The 24,708-nt window shown below is 44.6% G+C and overlaps 1 protein-coding gene across 1 annotated transcript in view; it reads right to left on the bottom strand.

Annotated features, from left to right (window-relative positions):
• LOC120542905 (A disintegrin and metalloproteinase with thrombospondin motifs 2-like) overlaps positions 1 to 24,708 on the bottom strand; it is a 544,393-nt gene that overhangs the window by 118,647 nt on the left and 401,038 nt on the right. Inside the window, exon 5 of the mRNA XM_039775628.1 lies at positions 2,212 to 2,295. Within this exon, the coding sequence (XP_039631562.1) occupies positions 2,212 to 2,295 (84 nt within the window). The remainder of the gene's footprint in view (positions 1 to 2,211; positions 2,296 to 24,708) is intronic.

Here is a 24,708-nt window from a genome sequence, read left to right as displayed (position 1 = left end):
TTCTTAGTCATGGAATGTACTGGAGTGTAAAACTATCGCAGCTGCTACCTCACAAACTGTCCTTATTCCCCAGATTTCTCTGACCCCATCAGATTCAAATTTGCATTTTACTTTTACACGCAGACAACTTCCTGTTAGATTGGCGTTTGCAATGACAATTAATAAAGCACAGGGCCAGACTTTCAAAAAGATATGCCTGTATCTGCCAAAACCAGCTTTCAGTCACGGACAATTGTATGTTGCTCTCTCCAGAGTTCCATCTTTTCATTCACTCACAGTCGTATCCTCAAACCCACCCCATTTGGACAACTGTGTCTTTCAGGAAGTGTTCACACATCAGTAAATAATTATGCGGCGTATGCTACGCCGCGGGTTGGCTAGTATTTATGTATATGTATAGTTGTAGAACAGTAGTGTGCTTGGGAGACAACTTGAGGGCTCATCTAATGCTAACTCCACCCTGAGCTGAGGGCTGGCGCTGTTGCCTACTGCTTCTCCTCCTCTCTCCCTTGCAGATCTGATGAATGAAGGCCCCAGTGACGTCACTTCCGGGCAACTGTCCCTTGGACCCGCCCCTTTCAGATGTCACCTCTATCTTGAGCCAGTCTAATCTGTTGACTTGCTTGTTTTGCAATCTTGTTCATGTTTTCTTTTTTAAAATATACAGGGACCACCTTTAAGGTGCCCCAATGCTTTATCTTTCTCTTGTATTTTGTCTTATCTTATATAAAATATAATATATATATTATATATATACAGTATACAGTATACAGTATACAGTATACATATATATATATATATATATATATATATATACTGTGGCGGATGGCTGGGATGCCCTAGACAGGACTGGAGGAGAAAGTATATTCAAGACAATTTCATAAAGGAGCGACTGACCGGGGCTGCCAGCCTCGAGGATGCCGTTTCATTTCCAAGACCACGCCACATACTTCTGTACATCTCATTGATCAAAGGAAACAGGCGCTTAAGCAAAATGATCTCGGGTCCTTTGTTTGCCGATAAATTACGGAGGCTAATTTGCTCTCATTGCCATCGTCTGTAATGGGCTATTATCTAATACAACCTTTTGTATTTAAGCTTTTAATCAAAATTAAAGCAACAGACCGCGTCTGCTCAACAATAAATTATGTCAGCGGGGGCCCAGTCTGGCTGGCTGGCTGATATTTCTTTGGAACGCGTAGCATTAAGATGAAGAGTAGCTGAACGATGAACACAAGTGAACGGAACCTCTTTGTCTCTTGCAGATCACAGGGTCTTTAGAGTTTACACTGGTGTTGGTCTTTTTGGATTAATTGATATTTTTGGGTTATTGGGTACCACTTTCAAAAATATTAAGTTTAGAAAATTGAACAGAGCTTAGTCACAGACCCCTCCACTATGCCATTGTTACATTATGTGATTTGTAGCCTGTTCTGTGTGAAGGCCATTGAGCCACCACAGGGGTCTTTGTGCTCTGTCTTGTATCTCCATTGTAATTTGCTGTTAAAAGACACACATTTAATGTCACCTACACGTCATTGTATCCTGTTATTTTTAAATATGACTCCATCTATCTATCTATCTATCTATCTATCTATCTATCTATCTATCTATCTATCTATCTATCTATCTATCTATCTATCTATCTATCTATTATATATTGCCATTCCTATCTATCTATCTATCTATCTATCTATCTATCTATCTATCTATCTATCTATCTATCTATTATATATTGCCATTCCTATCTATCTATCTATCTATCTATCTATCTATCTATCTATCTATCTATCTATCGATCTATTATATATTGCCATTCCTATCTATCTATCTATCTATCTATCTATCTATCTATCTATCTATCTATCTATCTATTACATAGTGCCTTTCAAATATATCTATCTATCTATCTATCTATCTATCTATCAATCTATCAATCTATCAATCTATCTATCTATCTATCTATCTATCTATCTATCTATCTATCTATCTATCTATCCACTATCTATCTATCTATCTATCTATCTATCTATCTATCTATCTATCTATCTATCTATCTATACTTTATACAGTGCTCTAGTTTCCTGGACCAAAGTGCCAGAATGCAATTTAAATTATCATTTAAAATAGCACAGCTAACACAGCTGCCTGAAATCTATTTACGCTCATCTTTGTTTCACAAGTGACAATAAATCAAACTCTTGCATTTACCTTTCCACTGCCAAGCAAGATGATCCGCACAAGCACCACATTGACATTAGCTCCTAGCGACTCATCATGATAGATTTCATTAACCTATGGGAAGGAAAAAAAATCTAATTAACCATTGAAAAATCAAATAAAAAAATATTTTATCTACCTGTGCTACACATCTAAGGTGGGTTAAAATCTACATAATCAATGTAGACCTCAGCATTTACTTTTGCATCTATTGGAATGCACCTTGTAAAACAATTAGTAAAAAAAATGTGTTACATTTTCCATTCCCACAGATGGTGCATTACACACTTTTTTAGTAATAAAATATAAATGATAAATGTATAACAAGCAGAACAGTAGCATCCTTACTCTTGGCATTAAAGATGGTGTATCACAAAATATTTATAGTATTACAATGCACTGCATTTCTCATTGAAATAGATGGTGTATCACAAACATTTGTAGCAATAAAATGCATTGCACTTGTCATTCCAACAGATGGTGCATCAGAACCATTAGCAGTAATAAAATGCATTACTTTTGTCATTTCAACAGATGGCACATCACAAACAACTTAATAATAAAATGCATTGGACTTTCCATTCCAACAGATGGCGCATAGGACCCATTTGCCATAATGGCTCTGCTGTCACCGTTTCCTCCACTGACAGACTGTGGAGATCGCTCCTCCCCCACACTCTGTGACTCTTAAATTCCACCCGGTTGGGTTTAAACGTTAATATTATACAAAATTATTGTCTGTCTGTTATACTTTCATTGTTATCAATCTTTAATTTAATATTGTTTTTATCAGTATGCTGCTGCTGGAGTATTTAAATTTCCCTTTGGGATTAATAAAGTATCTATCTATCTATCTATCTATCTAATAAAATGCATTGTATTTGTCATTCCAACAGATGTAGCATTACAACCATTTGTAATAATGAAGCACATTGCATTTGTTATTCCAACAGTTGGCGCATTGCAGACATTTGTAGCAATAGAATGCATTGCTTTTGTCCTATTTACGGTTTTCCTCTGGTTACACGTGTGTTTAGTGGTTTTCAGATTTTTGACTCCTCTACTTGACTATGTTTTTTGTTACACTTTGGTTCTTTGTGTTTTGACTTCCGGCTGCGACTCATCTGCTTGTTGCTTTGGTTGTCATTCGTCTCCTGATCTCTTTTCTAACTGAACTCCGCTCCTGTCCTGTGTTGTCAGCACACTGGCCGATTCATCGACTCATTGAAGTCACCCATGGGGCCGTCAGCGAATACTAAACTGGTGCCCTCATTCTTCAGATTTCAATACAGTAACCACCAGGGAGCGCCACTTTAAATCAAGTGGGGTGTCCATCTTTAAGCCAAAACCAGAAGGTCCCTTCCCTCTGCACATCTGGCCAAAGACCCGCAGACGTTTGCCTAATGACTCTTGTGGCTGAGAGGACCAGCGTGGGACATGACAGGACACTCCTTGTTTCGCAGCTCGTCATGTTCCAAGATGGTTAACCCCCAAGTTTTAACATTTTCAGAAAGACACGAAGAAATGTCTGGGATTTCTATGTGATTACCAACATACTGAAAAGTTCAAGCTGACATTTAACGTCGGATAAGCAAAAGCAGAATTTTAAATGGTAGAACAGAACCCCCCCGAAGCCTCCCTTTAATACCTTCAGAAGTGTGAACTCTCAAGGCCTGCTGTACTCGTGATCGGGACCACCATGTCCTTTTCAAATGAGACTCCAGTTTCCTGCTAAGGTTTGAAAGTGGCTGAAATTACGTGCGTCGTGTCACACGCGTAGTTACCCACTGGACCAGGGGATGGCACTGTATTCTAATGCCTTCTCTATTTCCTCTGACCGATGGCCTTTCTGCCACTGACGTCACTTCCTTTGTCTGCCCGCCTGGGAGCCCTATGACCGGATGTTCGTCCATTTCCTTTATTTTTACTCAGTTTTGCCTTGGACCCTCGTCTAAAGAGACGTAACTAACATCTTCGTAAAAAGAAAATTTTGTTGTCATTTATTTTCAACATACGGGGGGTCATGGATGTCCCCCAAACCTTTTTTTCTGTGTTTGCTTCCATTCCTATATTTGATTAAACGATAGCTGATGATAATACAATCTGAGAAAATCTTTACTGCTTTAACTATGGGCATCTCAACCATTTCACACCAAATATCGACCTCGGACCCCCAGGGCCTACCAACATTGACATCAAGTCCTTTGCTTTTGTGTGCCACAATGGCCTTGACTATCCTGGCCAGAAAGGGGGTGATAATTCCTAACTCGGACGGGAGACTCCCAGTGGGCAGACAGACATCCAGACCGGGGAGGAGAAGGGGAACAGACCTGGAAGGAATGGCCAGAAGGGATGGACGGACAGCCCACGGAATAGGAAAGATGTCGCTGGAGGCTTTTAACTCCCCCAACACGTTAGATGGCAGCGGCTCCGAATATCAGTGCCCAGTGGGAAGCCAGAAGGGCATTCCAGGAGATGTAGTCCAGCACAGCAGCCCTGCTGGGGTCACTGTGGGTCCTGGATTTATGGCAGGTGTGGCACCAGTATAGTGCCCTGGAAGGCCTATGCCCATCTGCTTTGCTCAATTGCCGACCCATTTGTAGCTTATCTTTTAAGAATGATATAACTTTTTATGAATGAAAATTAAAGTTCTACCGAGTACCATCAATCCATCCATTTTCTGCTGCTAATCTGAGTCCAGGCTGGGTCACCAACCTGGCACCTCCACCTCCTCCTTGACACCTCCCTCACGTCCCCTTGGGACATGTGCTGCGGAAATACAGTAATAGTGTAGCATACAGGGGTCTGAATCTGAGAGGGCCAAGCTCAACAGGCGGTCGAGACCAGTCTGAGGAGGACACGACTACCCGGTGAGGCTGGCATAAAAACAGCTCAGAGATCACTACTTCATGTGTGTCTTCTGGCTACTAGACTTCATGTGCCCAGGGTGCGTGGTCGCCAGCGAGCCTCACAGAGCTGGTGCATAGTGGCATACATATAAGCTGCCTTTGAGGCAGAGAGATGCAGGCATAGGGACAAAGATGCCACCTAAGTGCTCACTAAGTGCTGTGTCTGTAAATGCCAATCTAGGAGCTCCTTTTTTTACCGGCTTCTTAGGTAGTCCAACCTCAGTTGAGCGCACGTATGAGATATAATGGGTTAATGGTTAGTAAGTATCGAACAATTATATAGTGCCTTTCATATCTATCTATCTATCTATCTATTATATAGTGTCTTTCATATCTATCTGTCTATCTATCTATCTATGATTATTATTATTATATAGTGCCTTTCAAATCTATCTATCTATCTTTTATTATTATTATATAGCGCCTTTCATATCTATCTATCTAGCTATTATATAGTGTCTTTCATATCTATCTGTCTATCTATCTATGATTATTATTATTATATAGTGCCTTTCATATCTATCTATCTATCTATCATATAGTGCCTTTCATATCTATCTATCTATCTATCTATCTATCTATCTATCTATCTATCTATCTATCTATCTATCTATCTATCTATCTATCTATCTTATATAGCGCCTTTCATAATGGCACTCCTACAGCGAAAGGTAAGATAAACAAAATAAGTGCCTTACCAAATTATTTTCTGTAATTAATTAGCATGATTCCCAAAGATAATTAATTAACCAAAGTTCAATTCTCTCTTTTCCTCGAGTTATTTGTTAGGCGAGTTTAAGCCCACATTACAGATGTCTGCACGTGTAGAGAAGAATTCATCTCAAAAATCCCCTTGGCATGTTCCATACCGTGCCTTAGCCCAGACTCCTGGCAGTGCCACCCTGCTGCCAGCCCTAATGTATTGTCACATAAACTGCACAGTACACTGAAGTCATTTCAGCTTATGCTGGCTGTTCCTTCAAGACTGACGTGACACGGCCTCCCGATGTGAACGATCAAGCGGGTGCGGCCGACACTCGCGATGCGCCGAGGCCCAGAGATCATCACAACGCCGTATGACTTTCTCTAATTAACATCTCTATTGAGAGGCTTATCACAGAAGTGCCCAGAGGACAGCGGCTGGAGAGAAAGTCAATTTGAAATTGAAACGGCACAGGATACTCCGGTGAGACTGAGGTCAAAGGGCATGGGGGATGTGCACAGAATCGGACCCAAACGTGGCTCTGAAGCAGCGACAAGGGGGCCCTCGTTTGAAGTGGGTCAGCATTATCGATCCGACTAAACTTCACACGGATCAAATTATAAGGCTAATCAATTGTTTTGTACTTCATAGAGCCGTCTTTACTTTAAACAGCGAGCTTTTTGATTTTTTTTTTTCTGCGTCTGGGCTTCCAGTTAAAGCCAAGGAAAACAAAACCTTTGGAAAGTTAGGAGTGTTTCTTGAAAATATTTGCTTAATAAAGTAAAACATGAATAGCATTAGCTGCTTGAGTTCCCACCATTTTGCATGTAAAGCTGTCATCTGGCCTTTAGTCCTGTGGATTGGCATGCAGAGAACAGCAGGGGGGTACCAAGGCATACCAGCCTCATTGGCGTATTTATGGGCAGACACCAGACAGAAGGTGACCAGGCTGGGAACCCCACAAATAGCAGATAACCTTGGCATCACGGTGCCAACTTGCGCCCAAGTACAGAGGACTAAAAAAAGCATTCAGACCCGTACACTCTCTGCACGCTTTAATTGTGTTGAAGATTGAACGCCCATCAGTAACCCATAATGACAAAGTGACAGTGGGTTTTTGGAAAGGTTTGTAAATTTCTTAAAATCTCTCCTTCTTAGAAGTATTCGACTGGCAGCTGTGGAGCTCCACCTTGTGCTCTGGTCCATCCTGTGTGCTTTTATTCTAACTGAGTTACGTCCAGAAGTTGACTGCAGCCCACCTGTGGCCAACTGATTTGACTGGACAGCATTTAGAAAAACACACAGACACACGTGGGCCGGAGTATAGAGGGTCCTACAATTCACACCGCATGTCAGGAGAAAAACCAAGTCCTGAAGTCCAAGGAACTCTCGGTATGTATCGTCACACATGTGTGCATGGGGGGGCAGTCTAAGGGCTTAGCTGAAGGGAAATCGAAGAGACGGGGGGCTCATGAACACCACTAATGCAAGTTCTCACTCTTTAATAGACCTTCAGAAGGGAAGACTGGCTAAAGCTCCTCCTACTTCCGGGGCCATGCCACGCCCTCCTACTTCCCTCACTTCCCCTCTTATCCCGCCTTTTCCTGTCAAGAGAATATAAAAAGTCACCCTCCACTCACCAGTTCTGTCAATGATAATGATTCTGTGGGGATCAATATATGGGGTGGAATCCCCAAAACTGTATCTTTTGTCCTCTGTTTTGTTCACAGTAAATATATATTTATTTATAAACTGCTTAAAAAAATGAGGGGAGATTAGACCTCAATGGGAAAACAAATCCTGCTGGCTCTCTCTTCTGCTATGGACTGATATGGTGATATGTGAGGAACGAAAGGATGGAAATGAAAATGATGGACTGACAGGGGGCTGAATTCAAAGAGACCCCGAAAATCAAAGGGAACAAAAATGATGGGGCAGCAGGCAGGCAGATGAGTCCATTTGGCCGAAATTTCATTGCAGGAACTCCAAATCGTACTCAGTAGTTTGTATGAGCCCACCAGCCCCCCCATGCCTGACAACGTCCTAATGAGACGACAGATGGTGTCCTGGAGGATCTCCTCCCAGATCTGGACCAGGGCATCACTGAGCTCCTGGACAGTCTGAGGCACCAGATGGACCCAAACATTATGTCCCACCCAGAGGTGGTCTATTGGATTGAAGTCAGGTGAGTGAACGTGGGTGTGTTGGGCACTCAATGGTATCAATTCCTTCATCCTTCCACCACATGAGGCCAGGCATTGATAGATAGATAGATAGATAGATAGATAGATAGATAGATAGATAGATAGATAGATAGATAGATAGATAGATAGATAGATAGATAGATAGATAGATAGAAATGAAAGGCACTATATAATAATAATGATAGATAGATAGATAGATAGATAGATTATAGTATAGTAGGCAGGATAAGATAGATAGATAGATAGATAGATAGATAGATAGATAGATAGATAGAAATGAAAGGCACTGTATAATAATAATGATAGATAGATAGATAGATAGATAGATAGATAGATAGATAGATAGATACTTTATTAATCCCAAGGGGAATAACATTGTCGTGCACCAGGAGGAACCCAGGAGCCCCTGCACCAGCATAGAGTCTGACAATGGGTCCAAGGATTTCATCCCGATACCCAATGGCAGTCAAGGTGCCCACCGTTGTAGAGGTCTGTGTGTCCCTCCATGGATATGCCTATCCAGAAATGCCATCACTGACCCTCAACCGCTCATGCTGAACAATGTTACAGGCAGCAGAACATTCTCCACGGCTTCTCCAGACCCACACGTGCTCAGGGTGAACCTGCTCTCATCTGTGAAAAGCACAGGGCACCTGCCAGTGGTGGACCTGCCAATTCTGCTATTCTATGGCAAATGCCAATCGAGCTCTACGGTGCCCACTAGAGGACGTTGGGCCCTCAGGCCACTCTCATGAAGTCTGTTTCTGATTGTTTGCTCATAGACATTCACACCAGTGGCCAGCCTGCCTGCTGGAGGTCATTTTGTAGGCTCTGCCAGTGCTCATCCTGTTCCACATTGCCAATAGGAGCAGATACCAGTGGGTCCTGCTGATGGGTTAAGGACCTTCTATGAGGGGTAAGGCAAGTGCAATGCCCATGTCTTTGTTAGATGTCAAGTGTTATGGGATTTATAAAAACAGTGCTGATGTTTGTGATGCACCATCTGTTGGAATGACAAATGCAATTCCTAAATCTCTGTCATGTTTTATTTAGTGTGGGATTTGTAAAAGCAATGATAATGTTTCTGTTGTGCCATCTCTCAGAATGACAGAAGCAATGGCTATGTCACTGTCGTACGTCATTTTATATGGAATTTGTAAAAGGAGTATTAACATTTGTGATGTGCCATCTGTTGGAATGACAAATGCAATGCCTATGTCTCTGCTACATGTCACTTGGTATCGGATTTTTTAAAAGCAATGTTGATGTTTTTGATGCATCATCTGTTGGAATTACAAATGCAATTCCTATGTCTGTTATATTTTATTTATTATGGGATTTGTAAAAGCAATAATAATGTGTTTGTTGTGCCATCTGTTGGAATGACAAATGCATTGCCTGTGTCTCTGTAACATGTCATTTGCTAAGGAGTTTGTATACGCAGTGTTGATGTTTTTGATGTGTTCTGCTGGAGTGACAAATGCAATGTGCTTAATAACTACAAATGTCTGTGATGCTCCATCTGTTGGAGTGACAGAGACAGAACAACTGGATGGACACACAGATATACAGACACAAAGACACTTTTCTTTATATTAGATAGATAATATTTTTGAAAATGTATTTTACAGAACCCCCCTGCCCTCCCAAATATTCTGGCTTTGTACGGTTTATTAAGACCGCCCCACATTTTGCACGATAGTTGTGGTGCCGCTATGTACCACCCACCCTGACTACTCATTAACTCAATCTTATATTTATTTCCACGCACTCTGCTCCTGCATTTCCCTCATGTGCTGGCCGCCCTCTTCAAACAATTCCTTAATCGTCAATAAGCCGGTTGAAGGACACTGAAATATTCATGGAGAAGCTCTAATGCGCCTCCTCTGCTGGGAATCTTTGAGCACAAATTTAAGAGGACAGGTCAGATCAGAGCCTCGGTGACCTTCACTCGGTGTCAGGCCGAAAGCGCTGAGTATGCAAATTATGCAAAGCAGTGAAAGCTTTCCTAGGCGCAGTTTAACAAGATCAAGAGGTGTCTTCCTGTCGGACGACTCAAGATCATTCAATATTAATACGCCAGGCGGGCTGCCTCGAGCGCATCTGCTCCAGGAGGAACTGACCTGACATGTCCTGAAACCTCGCTGGATTGTTATGTGCTGTGACTTGGTTTTGCAATAAAAGGTTCTCACCGTGTGCGCATTTTCAGCTGCTGCTTATGGCTGGAGGGGATTCAGCAGGTATTCAGGCCCCTTTAATTTACTGTGTCCTCCATTTCATTTGCCACGGATAAATTGGTCAGTTTTGCCCATCAAGTAAAACTCACTAACCCGTAATGACAAATACAAAGGTCAGCCAGTCAGCCAGTCAGTCAGTCATTGTCCAACCCACTCTATCCAAACACAGGGTCACGGTGGTCTGCTGGAGCCAATCCCAGCCAACACAGGGCGCAAGGCAGGAGCAAATCCCCGGGCAGGGAGACAGCCCACCGCAGGGCACACATCCACACACCAAGCACACACTAGGGACAATTTAGGATCGCCAAATCACCTAACCTGCATGTCTTTACACTGTGGGAGGAAACCCATGCAGACACAGGGAGAACATGCAAACGCCAAGCAGGGAAGACCGTGCCTCCTCAAAGAAAAAGGTTTTTAAATTTAATAAAAGGCAAAAACCTCACATCTCCTCATCCTAGATATATTCAGACCCTTTGGTGTGGCCCTCCAAACCTGAACCTGAACCTGAACCTGTTAGTTAATGCCTTGTAGATCATGTGTTACCTGGCATTAGTTGATTGATATCAATTGGATCGTTATAGCCTGGCATCAGTCAACTGATGTCATTTAGATCAATTGGAGACTATCAATAATCAGCAAAAATTAATAACAGAATGTCAAGTAATGTCCTTTAGAGTATGGTGCAGGTGCAGAAGCGAGCTGTATGGAGAAGGTTCATCAAGTTCATCGAGCCCACATACTATGTGGGAGAAGAAGAAGAAGAAGAAGAAGAAGAAGAAGAAGAAGAAGAAGAAGAAGAAGAAGAAGAAGAAGAAGCAAAATGTTAATAGAAAAGGGTCTGACTGGGGAGGTCTATGGAGAAGGTTGACCAAGTATATCAAGTCTACTTAGAAGTGTGAGAAGAAGAAGAAGAAGAAACAAATAATGTTAATAGAAAAAGGTCTAAATGGGGAACTGTATGGAGAAGGTTCATCAAGTTCATCGAACCCACATAGAAGTGGGAGAAGAAGAAGAAGAAGAAGAAGAAGAAGAAGAAGAAGAAGAAGAAGAAGAAGAAGAAGAAGAAGAAACAAAATGTTAATAGAAAAAGGTCTAAATGGGGAACTGTATGGAGAAGGTTCATCAAGTATATCAAGTCCACTTAGAAGAAGAAGAAGCAGAAGACAAGCTTTATAAACGAGGCCCCTGACCTCCAAATGAAGTTTGAGGAGTTGACTCAAATCAAACAAGTCCCCAAAACAAAATCCAATGAACAGAATCCTTAAGACCGAATGAGAATAATCAGAAAAAATGCAATAAACAGCAGTACTTACAAACCCCACGGTAAAAGAACGCTTCCCTACTCCTGAGCCTTCTCAGCTAGTTTATATAGACAGGATGATGACTCAGGAGCAGTGATGTCAAGGATGGGCCTGCCTCCTTGGAGCTCCACCCACAAAGAACATATAAAGGGACAGCGCATAATTAAAGAATTGCAAATGAAAGCAGACTTTGGCCACTCTGTGATATAAATCACGACCGTTAGCAGTCTGATATCCCTAAGACATACCCCAAAGTGTCCAAGAAGCAAAACCTTTGCTGTCCAGTGTAATCAGAGCTCAAACACATAAATCAGATTGGAAAATAACTACCGTACAAGGGATAGTTTTAAAACCTGGATATCAGCATTTTAGGAAATATGACGGAAAGCCTCCCTCCCGGATCACTCGTTCCCATTGGACAAGCAGGGGAGAAAAATAAACAAGTAAAGGGAGCAAACATAAAGACAAGTAAGACAAGAAACGGGGTGATAAGCTGCAATTTAAACCAAAGGTAAGCTAATCTGTTCAGTTTGGGCCTTCTGAAGGACTGGCGTCCCCCCCCTGACAGCCTTACGCCCAATGTCACCAGTTTGAGGTTGACACGTGATATTCAAACGCTTTGAAACAACAGATTTTCCCCTTTTTAGAAAAGGACGCCAAAGTTCTAATGAATAAATAAAGTTGCCTGCAGTCTTTTCTTTTATATCCAGTTCTAAAACAATCAAGTCCTCATAATGTTAAGCGTTACGCCGATGGCGGCCGCCAAGATCCTGTCCGAGACACAAACAGTACAGTACGGCAAATAATGTCAATTGAGATAAATGACTTCGGAAAGGTGCGTCACCCCAGACTTGATTAAAGTCATAATCTTACAACCGCTCCTCTTCTGTCTTTGCCAGAAAATATTATTGCTTCTTCTCATTTCATGACAGATTCTGTGCATCCTCCCCACCCTCTGCTCTCATTCTAGCGCAAATAAACAATCCGCTGCCCGCGACGAGCCTCAGGCGGGAATTCGAAAAGATTTTGGGGTAAATGAAGACCTTTCAACAATACAGAGGGTAGGAATGAACATGGCCGCCCGTGTCTCCTTTAAAGCCCCTGGTTGTCCTTCTTGAGAGGGCTCCCCTCTATGCAGTGATGAAATATTCGTCACCTCATCTCACCGAATGGTTGCTCACTGGAGGGAATCACAATTGTGAACAAGTAAGAAAATGTCGGCATGGCATGGTATTCAGGTGTGGACAGAAGCCAGCAGGGACTCAAATTGGTGTTTTATGCCGTTCGTCTTTTCGATCATTTTTGATTTGTTTGTATTGTGACGGATGGCCTGCCAGGGGCCTTTGCCCAGTCGGGATGCCCTTCTGATGGGCACAGGAATATCTCTTCCGGAATACGAGAGGGCAATCCCACTGGATTGCATTGGAGTTTGGAAGTTCAACCCTGCTGGGGCCCATGGCCACCGCCAGGGGGACGACTGGACAGAACCATTCCGCCACACCTGGGAAAAGGATCCGGGTGCACCTGGAGAACTTCGGGGTGCCAATGCAGCACTTCTGCCTCACCCGGGATCACAGAGCTCCTCACTATAAAGGAGGCCGGAGTCGGGAGGTGGAGGACAAGGCTTACCAGGAGAGGAGTGGAGGCAGCAGAGAAGAGAGAGAGAAAGAGAGAAGAAAAGACAGACAAGGGAAGAAGTGTGGTGAAGAAGTGTGTGCATTGTGTGTTGTAAGGGCAACAAAACAGAAGAAAGGGAGTGTTGCTTTTGGACTTGTGTCTCTCCGCCTGTCTGTGTTCAGGTCCCCGATATTCCACAGTGTCAAGTCAAGTCAAGTCAAGTTGGAGAGCATGCACTGATACAGTACGCTGCCGCACCCACCACACGACGAAACAACTCCCCAGGCAGACATGCGGTCCAGTCCCAGCCTCAGGAAATGACCCTCTATCTGCCACAGCCAGGTGTTACGTGGGCGACCCCTTGGCCTGGTCCAGCCACTCGGGTCCCCAGCAATGAGGATCTTACGAGCCGCATCACCCTCGGGTAAACGCGCCACATGGCCGTAGTGCCGTAACTGACGCTCCCTCGCAATGCAGGTCATGTGCCTCATTCGGGACTCCATGAGCAACACAAAGTCACACCAACGGTACCCAAGGATTTTCCGGACAGACACAGGAGTCCAGTCTTCATCTCAGGTCACTGGATAGCGTCCATGTCTCACAAACAGGGAGCACCAGGACTCTAAAGACTTGGACCTTCGTTCTTTTGCACCACACACCCCTTTCTGGTAACCTCATGACCCCCCATGCTCTCCTAATCCGTCTACTGACTTCATAGGAAGAGTCACCAGAGGCATGAATGTCACTGCCGAGGTAAGTAATCCTCTCAATGACGAGGTCGACACTCTCTCCGCAGACAGACACACTGCTGATGGCCGTGCCCAAGAGGTCATTGGTTTCTATCGGGACCCTCACAAGCCCAGACACTCAGACCCCTCACTCAGTCTCTGGAGACCCCCGATCAGAGCCTCCATTGACTCCGTGAAGGTCACAGCATCGTCAGCAAAGTCAAGGTCCGTGAATCTTTCTTCACCAACAGATGCCACCCATCCGCTGGACCCCACGACCTTGCCCAACACCCAGTCCATGTGATCATTGAACAGAGTAGGAGCAGAACACACCCCTGACGAACCCCAGAATTCAACTCGGAAAAACACAGAGGGTCTGCCTCCACTCTGCACAGCACTCACAGTCCCAGTGTACAGGCCGGCCATGATATCCAGCAACCTCGAGGGGATCCCGCGAATCCTCAGGATGTCCCACAGGGCAGTCGACCGCTTTACAAAAATCGTGTTCATTTAATTTATGCTTATTTGCTGTTGATTGTGTTTATGTTTCAATGCCTTAGTGAAGTTCTATGTGTCTTGTGGGTTGTCTCTAAAGGGGGCGGGGCCACCTGCCAAGCAACGGCAGAAACTGCCCACTGCCTATAAATTTGCAGGGTCTCCCGATGTTCCTGGCAGTTCACTGGGAATCCACCCTTGTGTGTTCCTCTGCTTCTGCCTTTTGTATATTTTGGAATTTGGACCCTCTTGTTCTGTTTGTTCTGGCCGCTCCATACTTTGCCAGCAACTCCTTCACACCTTTAGTGCTCTTCGGAGCTTTACGGTATGACAGAGCATTTTGTGAGAATACGTTTTCCTTTTATAAAAATTCTGTGTTTGCCCTGAGCATGTCGATAATCTGGCATCCCGAACAGGTCAAGAACTGATCCCTTGCCAGGAAGGGAGGCCAAAAGGATGAAGAGATCAGAGGAGTTGGCCTTCCCGGAGCCTTTACTCTCCCAATACACTGGAGGGCAGCATTCTTGTGTCACTTCCCCTTCATTTCAGCCCACAGGCATGCTGGGAAGTGTAGTTCTGTGGCGAAGCTCTTTTGCATATCATGCCTAAAGACAGGGGAATCTCCAGGGAGGAACCATCCCTATTTTCTAGAGACTGAAGTCCTTCCGTCAGATTGTGGGCTGACAACGGAAGTAATCTCGGGCATCCTGACCAAGTCAAGAACTGATCCCTTGCCAGGAAGGGAGGCCAAAAGAATAAAGGGATCAGAGGAGTTGGCCTTCCTGGATCCTTTACTCAACCCAATACACTGGAGGGCAGCGTTCTTGTGTCACTGTCCCTTATTTTTAGAACCACAGGCATGCTGGGAAGTGTAGTTTCATGGTACAGCCCTGTTGTATACCATGCCTAACACATGGGGGAACTGCAGGGAGGAACCATCCCTGTCTCCTAGAGACTTCTTCCAGCCCCTGGAAGTACTTCCAATAGACTGTGGGCAGACACCGGAAGTACTCTTGGAGTTTGGTTTAAAGAGGACCACTCAGAGGCGGGAGGCAGAGGACAACAGAGGAGTTGGAAGAGAGAGGACAGAAAAGAAAGGTTGCACCGTCCATTTACATTCTGTATTGTTTGGGAGGTATTTGGAAGATAAAACATCCTTTATTTGAAGCTGTGACTGTTTGCATGTGTCAGTTCTGTCTAGGGTTTCGGGCTCAATAGCGCCCCCTATCTTTCACAGCCCTTATTCTACCAGCATTCGCCCACTTCAGTGGACATTTTTAGAAGTGCTTTTGGGGCTCATATGAGTTGGGACTCCAAGTTCATCACAGCTGGTGTGAACACTAGGGGGTGCCGCTGAGACCCCAAACCCCAGACACACAAGACCCAGGGCAACTCTGGGTTCAAATATAAGACTTTTTCATTCGCACAGCTCTAACAGACAATGAAGACAGTCAATACACAGACTTTAAATGCACTTTTCTTCCCTCCTCCAGTGAGTTTTGCCCTCTTCCAGCTAACTCTGACTCCTTTTAAGCTCTGCCTGGCAGTACTTCTGGTGGCACACCTTGGCTTGTTGGAAGCAATACTGTGTCATCTGGAAACCAGGGATGACCTCCTGCTGACAGTGCCCTCTATTGCTCGCCTACAGGGATGCACATCCGGACTCAAATTCCTATACACCCCTGCAGCTGTCCAAACTAGGACCATTGGTGAGGAAACACTGCCACATATTTATTTGGGGGATAAACTGCACCCGGATTCCAGTTTTCCTCAGTCCATGAGTCCTTCCGGCATCCCAGCCAGGATGGAAATTATAAGGCATCCCGGCCAGGTAATGTCTGTATCCAGACCATCTTTCCATTATGGTAACCAGGCCGAGCAAGAAATTTTCCTCCATCCCGGTCGGGATGCCCGTCTATCCTCTTGGGCACTTACACTGGTTTGTAGGTTAGAGCATTTTTACATTTTGTAGTGAATATTTGATGTCAGGACACATCTTTATAAGGTGGAGGATAATTCTGTGCCCCCATCGACCGAACGAGAGGCCCAATTAGGCACACACTTTGGTTAATGGTCCCTTCAAAAAGTGGCACTTGCATCCTCAGTGAAGCCGCATTCACCGCTTAGGATTCAAAATCTGTCGAGACGCCAAATCGAGAACGAATTTTACCAGAAGACAGAATTAGCCTCCGATATGGCCATGCAGGGAGTTGAGCCGAGAGTGGCCTGTGACAGACTGTGCTGGAAGCCAAGTGACAAGACGGATCTGCGTCTCCGTTAACTGTGAAGACGAGGAATCGCGCCGTTTAAATGCCAAGTCCCATTCATCGCACGGCAGAGACGGCGGAGAAATGCTTATACGGCGGAACAAAGATCAGACATGTCAGCTGTGCTCACAGGGCAACTGGAAGGAAATGCAGGATGAAAATCCGGGAGCGGAGCGGAGCGATGCAAAGAGACGTCCTGCAATATTGAAGTGTCGCTTGGGCGAAAACAAAAGAATAGCCATTGACACTTCCATCTCTTTACCAGGCAGAAAAAGAAAAACGACTCCGCTTTGATTCATAGTGGCACCTGCTCTGTGGTTTCGTATTTTTCATTTTATTTATTTTTTTTTTATTAGAGGACAATACAATAAAATGGCAGCGGCGCTCAGTTTCAGATACGTTATGAAAACTGTACTGTCTTAATGTGAACTTATACATGAAACACGGTGGACAGCCACAAAGATCTTATCTACGGCTCATTATGCTGCAACGCACTTCTAAGTTAGGCGACTGTAATGGAAAGACAGACGACACATTAGAAAGGCTGAGGGTCCCAGATGAGAAAACACCTGGAAAATCCCTCAGGAACAGAAAAACTGACATTTCAAAGGTTGCAGAGGCGATGTGGTGGTCTTCTGCTAGAAGTCTAGAAGGCCCTCACGATGATGTGTTCAAGAGCTCTCCACTCTCCCAAACTTCCTGTTTCACCGTCTCTTAAAATCGGTGATGGAAAGGGGAGGAGTCAAAGTCAGAGCAGGAGTGATGTCATTGATCCTGGGAGGGCTCTTATCGACTTCAAGGGCGGAGGCTGGTACTCTTAAACCGGTCCTTGTAGGGCCCTCAATGGCCTGACATATGTGAGAGTGAAAATAAAATGGGATTAACTAGGGATGGGGTGGAAATGGAGAGGCAAGGGTAGCACAGCAGCGTCTCATGAGCGTTTTACAGCATCAGACGAGAACAACGGAGAATCTACCTGCACTGAAAAAGTAACTAAATCTGTCAATAAAGAAAAGTTACATCGAAGTGGAAGGAGAAACCAACAGTGCAAAGATGGTCACCCAGTTGAACATGAGGGTCTCCCAGCGAACTAGCAGAGCCAGGAAGGCGCTGAAGCTACTTGGAATTAAACGTAGGTTCAGTTTGTTGGCTGCCCGTCTCTGACAACAGAGATAGCTTATCAGCCAAAAACGCACAGTTAACTTAAGAGTTAGTTGGTAAAAATTAGCACTTCAGAAGACCACATTAGGAATCTGATAGCGAAACCAAAAATTGGACCGACTCTGTGGGTTTAGACAATTCAGCCATTTCTCATTCAGCTTCTCTTTCTCAGGGCCACACTGTAGTCAGTGCACGGCTAAAATCAGCCAACAGTGAGATGGTAGTCTAAGAAGTCAGAATTTACTCCATTGGCACAAAGGCTAACATGTCGGATCTAGAACTGGCACTCAGGGTGTTTGTCGAGGCTGAAAACAAAGTGCTCATCATTGGCAACTCTGTAGTGTGGAACATTCGAATTCAAGACAATGGTAATCCAGCAGTTAAAGTTACATGAGAAGGGAGTCAAATGGAGGTCTGTCTATCTATCTATCTATCTATCTATCTATCTATCTATAGTGCCTTTCACATCTATCTATCTATCTATCTATCTATTATATAGTGCCTTTCATATCTATCTATCTATCTATCTATCCATAGTGCCTTTCATATCTATCTACAGTGGTGTGAAAAACTATTTGCCCCCTTCCTGATTTCTTATTCTTTTGCATGTTTGTCACACAAAATGTTTCTGATCATCAAACACATTTAACCATTAGTCAAATATAACACAAGTAAACACAAAATGCAGTTTTTAAATGATGGTTTTTATTATTTAGGGAGAAGAAAAAATCCAAACCTACATGGCCCTGTGTGAAAAAAGTAATTGCCCCCTTGTTAAAAAATCACCTAACTGTGGTGTATCACACCTGAGTTCAATTTCCTGATTACTGCCACACCAGTTTCAATCAAGAAATCACTTCAATAGGAGCTGCCTGACACAGAGAAGTAGACCAAAAGCACCTCAAAAGCTAGACATCATGCCAAGTGCTTCACCCGCAATAACGGACATCTCATGAAGCAACTGGGTTGGAACAAAAAACTGCAACCACTGCGCAGGCCCAGGACCCACAATGTTGCCCACAAGAAAATGTGGAAACTTTCAAAGGGTGAAGAAGCTTTCAGGACCTTCAGAACTCGACTTCATGTTGGTGAATGGGATGGGTGGGCTTGTTGGGCAGAATGGCCCTATTCTCATCATCAGGTTTGAATTACAATAATAATAATAGGGGGCGGCACGGTGGCTGCCTCGCAGTAAGGAGACCTGGGTTCGCTTCCCGGGTCCTCCCTGCGTGGAGTTTTCATGTCCTTCCTGTGTCTGCGTGGGTTTCCTTCCACAGTCCGAAGACATGCAGGTGAGGTGCATTGGCGACCCTACATTGTCTCTGGTGTGTGTGTGTTTGTTTGGTGTGTGGGTGTCCTGCCCGGGGTTTGTTTCCTGCCCTGCGCCCTGTGCTGGCTGGGATTGGCTCCAGCAGACCCCCTGTGACCCTGTAGTTAGGATATAGCGGGTGGATAATGGATGGATGGATGGTGTTGTGATGTAAGATTTGATAAATATTTTGTATTCTTTATTTGTAATTTAGGCAAAACTAAGTCAGGAAAGGGAATTTTACGACAGAGTTGGGGGATCAGTGTTTCCTGTGGCCCCCCTGTGACTGCAGGTTTTCATTCCAACCAGCTTTTGTTTTTAATTGAACCCCTGGGCTAATTAAGTGAACTGTTGTTTCCCAAGTTCTGTGTTTTGGGAACAATATAGAAATTAGAAAACTAATTTTGCTAAAAAAAATATGTATTAAAATGTTCCAAGCAGTCATATGGGAATAATGTTTTTTTTTTTCTTTTTAACTGTATTTTCATCTTGATTTTCATTCTACTTTTCTATCTATTCTAATTGTTTAATTAATCCATTATTTACTAATTAGTGGGTAGTCTGACGCTAAAGTAATGTCAGTGTTGTTCGCCTGGGTGTCTGCTCTGCTCATATTAAATTGTCATTAATAAGATACAACAAAGTGGGAAAACTGCACAGAGAAAGGGCCAAATATAATGAAATCAACATAAGAGAGTTAAGCATTTAAATCTATAGAAAAAGCAGAAATATTTCTACATGTCTTATAAATGTAAAAATCATGCTGCTGTGCTTTTCTGCATGTTGAATAAAAGAAAAAAAAAATACCAGCTAATTAAATGAGCTCAGTGCTATCTGGTGTTGTCACTGATTAGGAATCTGGTTGGAACAAAAACTTGCAGTCACAGGGGGTCCCCAGGACCGAGTTTGGGAAACACAGCACTAGAGTCTCTCTCTCATCCCCCACAGGTACCTTATCTGCCAAGCTTTACCTTAACATATGGGTTGGGGGGGTGGCAGGTGTTAAGATGTTCTATTCACCCCATTGCTCTGAAGTATGGCTGTTTGGAATTGGCTTGTGTCAGAAGCCTTTAAGTACTACGACGCCCTATTGGCTGTAGGGGTTGGACAGAACATCTATAAATGTACACTCTCTCTTACTAACATCTGATGAAGAAGCATCTCTTGCCAAACTGATGAACTGAAAGGACAACACAATGGAGAGCACAGCTCGGCAGCCATATTGAATAGACACATGGCTGAAAGCTGACCACAAATGAACTAGAGACACTTACACTAGAGTAACTAAGTCTGTGTGCCGCCTGAAACTACACATCATCATGTAATCAAGTTGTATGGTTGCCAATATTCAAATGTACTTTGCATATTGTTATTATTAATGAATATTACTAACTAGCCAACCCGCGACGTACCATACGCCACATAATCAGGCCGGTTTTTTAATGATTTTTAAGCACAGGGAGAAAATTAACATTTGAAAAATCTGTAATGTAATAAATCAGCAAGAAAAGCAACATTGTAAGAATGCACGGAACGAACCAACACACAATCGTCCGTGACTGAAAACTGGCGGACCGCAGTCGCGCCTTCTTCTGCTAGACGGAGGGATGGGGGTGCACGGCGCGGAGTCTGGAACGGGAGGAGAGGAGAAGGACGTCCATTGAGCTCCGCCCGTCATGCTAGTCTGCTGATTTCTCGTTCAGTATGCACTGCCCGCTCATGTGCCCACCTTCAACTCGTCACTTGAGTCGTCGTCTTTACACAGTCCAGATGTACCTGTGACTGACGTAGACTTTTCATTGCTCTGTGCGGTTTTGGCTGCTTTTCTATATATAATCCACCAAGACACCCGACCACGGTGGTAGCGAGGTGGGAGGGCGGTGTGCACAAAGGGTTGGGACGTAACCAGTGGGAGCGTATGAGTCGCACTTAGTGGGAATTCCATGGTTTGCAGCCTGAATGGGGTTCAGCGGCTTACCCACGCCGGTTAGACACACGCTGAATGTCATGCATAACTATTTATTGAATGCTAAACACTTCTGGAAAGACGCGATTGTCTAAAACGGGTTGGTGTGAGAATACAACAGTAAGTGAATGAAAAGATGGAACTCTGGAGAGAGCAAAATACAACACAATTGTGAACCCGCGGCATAACAAACGCTGCATAATTATTAATTGATGGTTGAACACTTCTGGAAAGACCGAGTCATCTAAAAAGGGAGGGTTTGAGGATACAACAGAAAGTGAATGAAGAGATGGAACTCTAGACTTTTCATTGCTCTGTGTGGTTTTGGCTGCCTTTGTATATTGTTGTCCCCGGCCGGGACTGGAGCCTGGCCGGGACGCCCAGGAGGACGAGAGGAGGGCTTGTGCCTCCATCCAGACCGCGAGGGGGCGTCCGTCCTGGTTGTATTGGGGGCCACGGGTAGAGGGCTTAGAAGCCAAACCCTGTAGGGACCCGAGGTCACCGCCAGGCGGCACCCCGATGCCGGTTTATCCCGTGTGGTCCCTGGCCGGGGATGGAGCCCGGCCGGGACGCCCAGGAAGACCAGAGGAGGGCTTGTGCCTCCTTAAGACCGCAAGGGGGCGATCGCCTTGGTTGTATTGGGGGCCACGGGTAGAGGGTTTGGAAGCCCAACCCTGTAGGGGCCCGTGGCCACCGCCAGGCAGTGCCCTGGAGCCTGAGGAACCCTGGAGCCCAGCACTTCCGCCACACCAGGAAGTGCTGGGGGGAAGACTTATTGTGGCGCCCGGAGAGCTGCCGGGAGGACAGCTGGCACTTCCGCCACGCTGGGGCGTGGCCAAGGAGGGAATGCCGGAAACACCTGGTGCTCATCCGGGAGCAGTATATAAGGGGCCGCCTCCCTTCAGTCTGGAGCGGAAGTTGGGTGGAAGAGGACGGAGCTAGCGGGAGGACTGGAGGCGGCCAGAAGAGAGAGAGGCATTGTAAGGCCTGAGGGAAAGAGAGGCATTGTAAGGCCTGGACTTGGGGAATCGGTGCAAGAGGCACTGGGGAGTTGAGCGCGGGACTGCTTGTAAATATTGTAAATAAACGGTGTGTGGGTTGAAAATATGTTGTCCGTCTGTCTGTGTCCGGGCCAGCGTTCACAATATATAATCCACCAAGACACCCGACCACGGTAGTAGCGAGGTGGGACGGGGGGGGTGTGTACAAAGTGCAGGAGCATCTAAGAAGACGGATGTTTGTCGCGGATGCGAATTGCTGCATGTAGCGTGTAAAACAGTTTGCTATGGTGCACGCGGTCGTGCGTCGTAACCGAAGACTCGGTTTTTAAAGACTGCTCACTTCATTGTGTTTTAACCTCAGTTGTAAAGGAATGTTTTAAGGACCCCATGGGATACCCCTCGGTTTTGGGTGCTTTTCTATATATAATCCACTAAAATACCCGACCACGGTAGGAGGGGGGTTTGCACAAAGGGTCGGGACGTACTGAGTGGGAGCGTATGAGTCACACTTAGTGGGAATTCCACGTCTTCCAGCCCGAATGGACTTCAACGGCTTACCCACGCCTCTCTGCGCCGGGTAGACACACGCTCAACCTCATGCATAATTATTTATTGAATGCTAAACACTTCTGGAAAGACACGGATGTCTAAAACGGGTTGGTGTGAGAATACAACAGTAAGTGAATAAAAAGATAGAACCCTGGAGAGAGCAAAATACAACACAATAGTGAACCCGCATCATAACAAACGCCGCGTGGCTCAGACGTGCATGTGGACTCTTACCACAGACTAAAGGGACTAACTGGGTTGTCAGTGAGTTTTTGCATCCGGGCAAATGGGCAGGCAGTGTGAATGCCTAGAGAGCGAGGGTAGAACACGGCCGGTGAAAATGGAGTGCTGGTGGGCAGGAAAACGTCTTCCGTGTTCCTGCAGGAGCATCTAAGAAGAGGCATGTTTGTCGCGGATGCGAATTGCTGTATGTAGCGTGTAAAACAGTTTGCTATGGTGCACGCAGTCGTGCGTCGTAACCGAAGACTCTGTTTTTAAAGACTGCTCACTTCATTGTGTTCGAACCTTAATTGTAAAGGATTGTTTTAAAGATCCCATGGGATACCCCTCACAAACCGTTTCACACGCTGCATATGGCGATTCACCTCTGCGAGAAACATGCCTCTATGAACAGTCAACGTAGCTCGGAGGTGCATGACATGCACATGACGTTAACCTGACCTGCACTACATGTGGCCTTTACGACAGACGAATATAAATGACGCCATTTTTTCTGTGTCGTCGCGTCCGAGTTGGTGGGCGTGGCCCTGCGAGTTGTTACCGTATCCAATGGTCTTGGAGTTGGTGGGCGTGGTTCCTTCCTGCGTGCGCCATAGGTGTCTCACTTGTCGGCGGCTTAGTGAATCCACGCCCCTTCCGCCGTGCTTTCCATGGTTGTCTTGCCTTAGTGAATTATATATATAGATAATACATTGTATAAATTATAATTTAATTGCTGCTTGTCTTTTACTATACCTAATTGCCTGAGGTTATAGATATAGTGTAGGCAGACCTATAAATACCTGGGAGTGCAGCTGGATGATAAACTGGACTCGACTGCCAATACTGATGCTCTGTGTAAGAAAGGACAGAGCCGACTATACTTCCTTAGAAGGCTGGCATCCTTCAACATCTGCAATAAGATGCAGCAGATGTTCTATCAGACGGTTTTGGCGAGTGCCTTCTTCTACGCGGTGGTGTGCTGGGGAGGCAGCATAAAGAAGAGGGACGCCACACGCCTGGACAAACTAGTGAGGAAGGCAGACTCTACTGTAGGCATGGAGCTGGACAGTTTGACATCCATGGCAGAGCGACGGGCGCTGAGCAGACTCCTGTCAATCATGGAGAATCCACTGCATCCATTGAACAGGATCATCTCCAGACAGAGGAGCAGCTTCAGCGAGAGACTGCTGTCACCGTCCTGTTCCACTGACAGACTGAGGAGACCCCACACTATGTGACTCTTCAATTCCACCCGGGGGGTAAACATTAACATTATACAAAGTTATTGTCTGTTATACCTGCATTGTTATCACTCGTTAATTTAATATTGTTTATCAGTATGCTGCTGCTGGAGTACTCATTGGGATTAATAAAGTACTCATTGGGATTAATAATCTATCTATCTATCTATCTATCTATCTATCTATCTATCTATCTAAATATCTTATAGTGCCTTTCATATTTATCTATCTATCTATCTATCTATCTATCTATCTATCTATCTATCTATCTATCTATCTATCTATCTATCTATCTATCTATCTATCTATTATATAGTGACCTCCATATCTATCTATCTATCTATCTATCTAGAAGGGAAGGGAGAAGTGATATACTACAATACCTTATAAACAGTGGTAAGTCTGTGGGATTTGAGGCGTTCTGACAAAGGTTACATCTTAATAATACAAAAGGGAAAAGTAGAGCAATATATTACTCTAACAAGACAAAACAGATGGAAAATAATAATAATCAATAATAACAATAATAGATTCTCAAAGTTTTCTGAAATCTGAAATCCCAAGCATGTAATGAA

This window comes from Polypterus senegalus, chromosome 13, assembly GCF_016835505.1.
Source record: "Polypterus senegalus isolate Bchr_013 chromosome 13, ASM1683550v1, whole genome shotgun sequence".
NCBI lineage: Eukaryota > Metazoa > Chordata > Cladistia > Polypteriformes > Polypteridae > Polypterus > Polypterus senegalus.
This window is presented reverse-complemented; position numbering and strand designations above follow the sequence as displayed.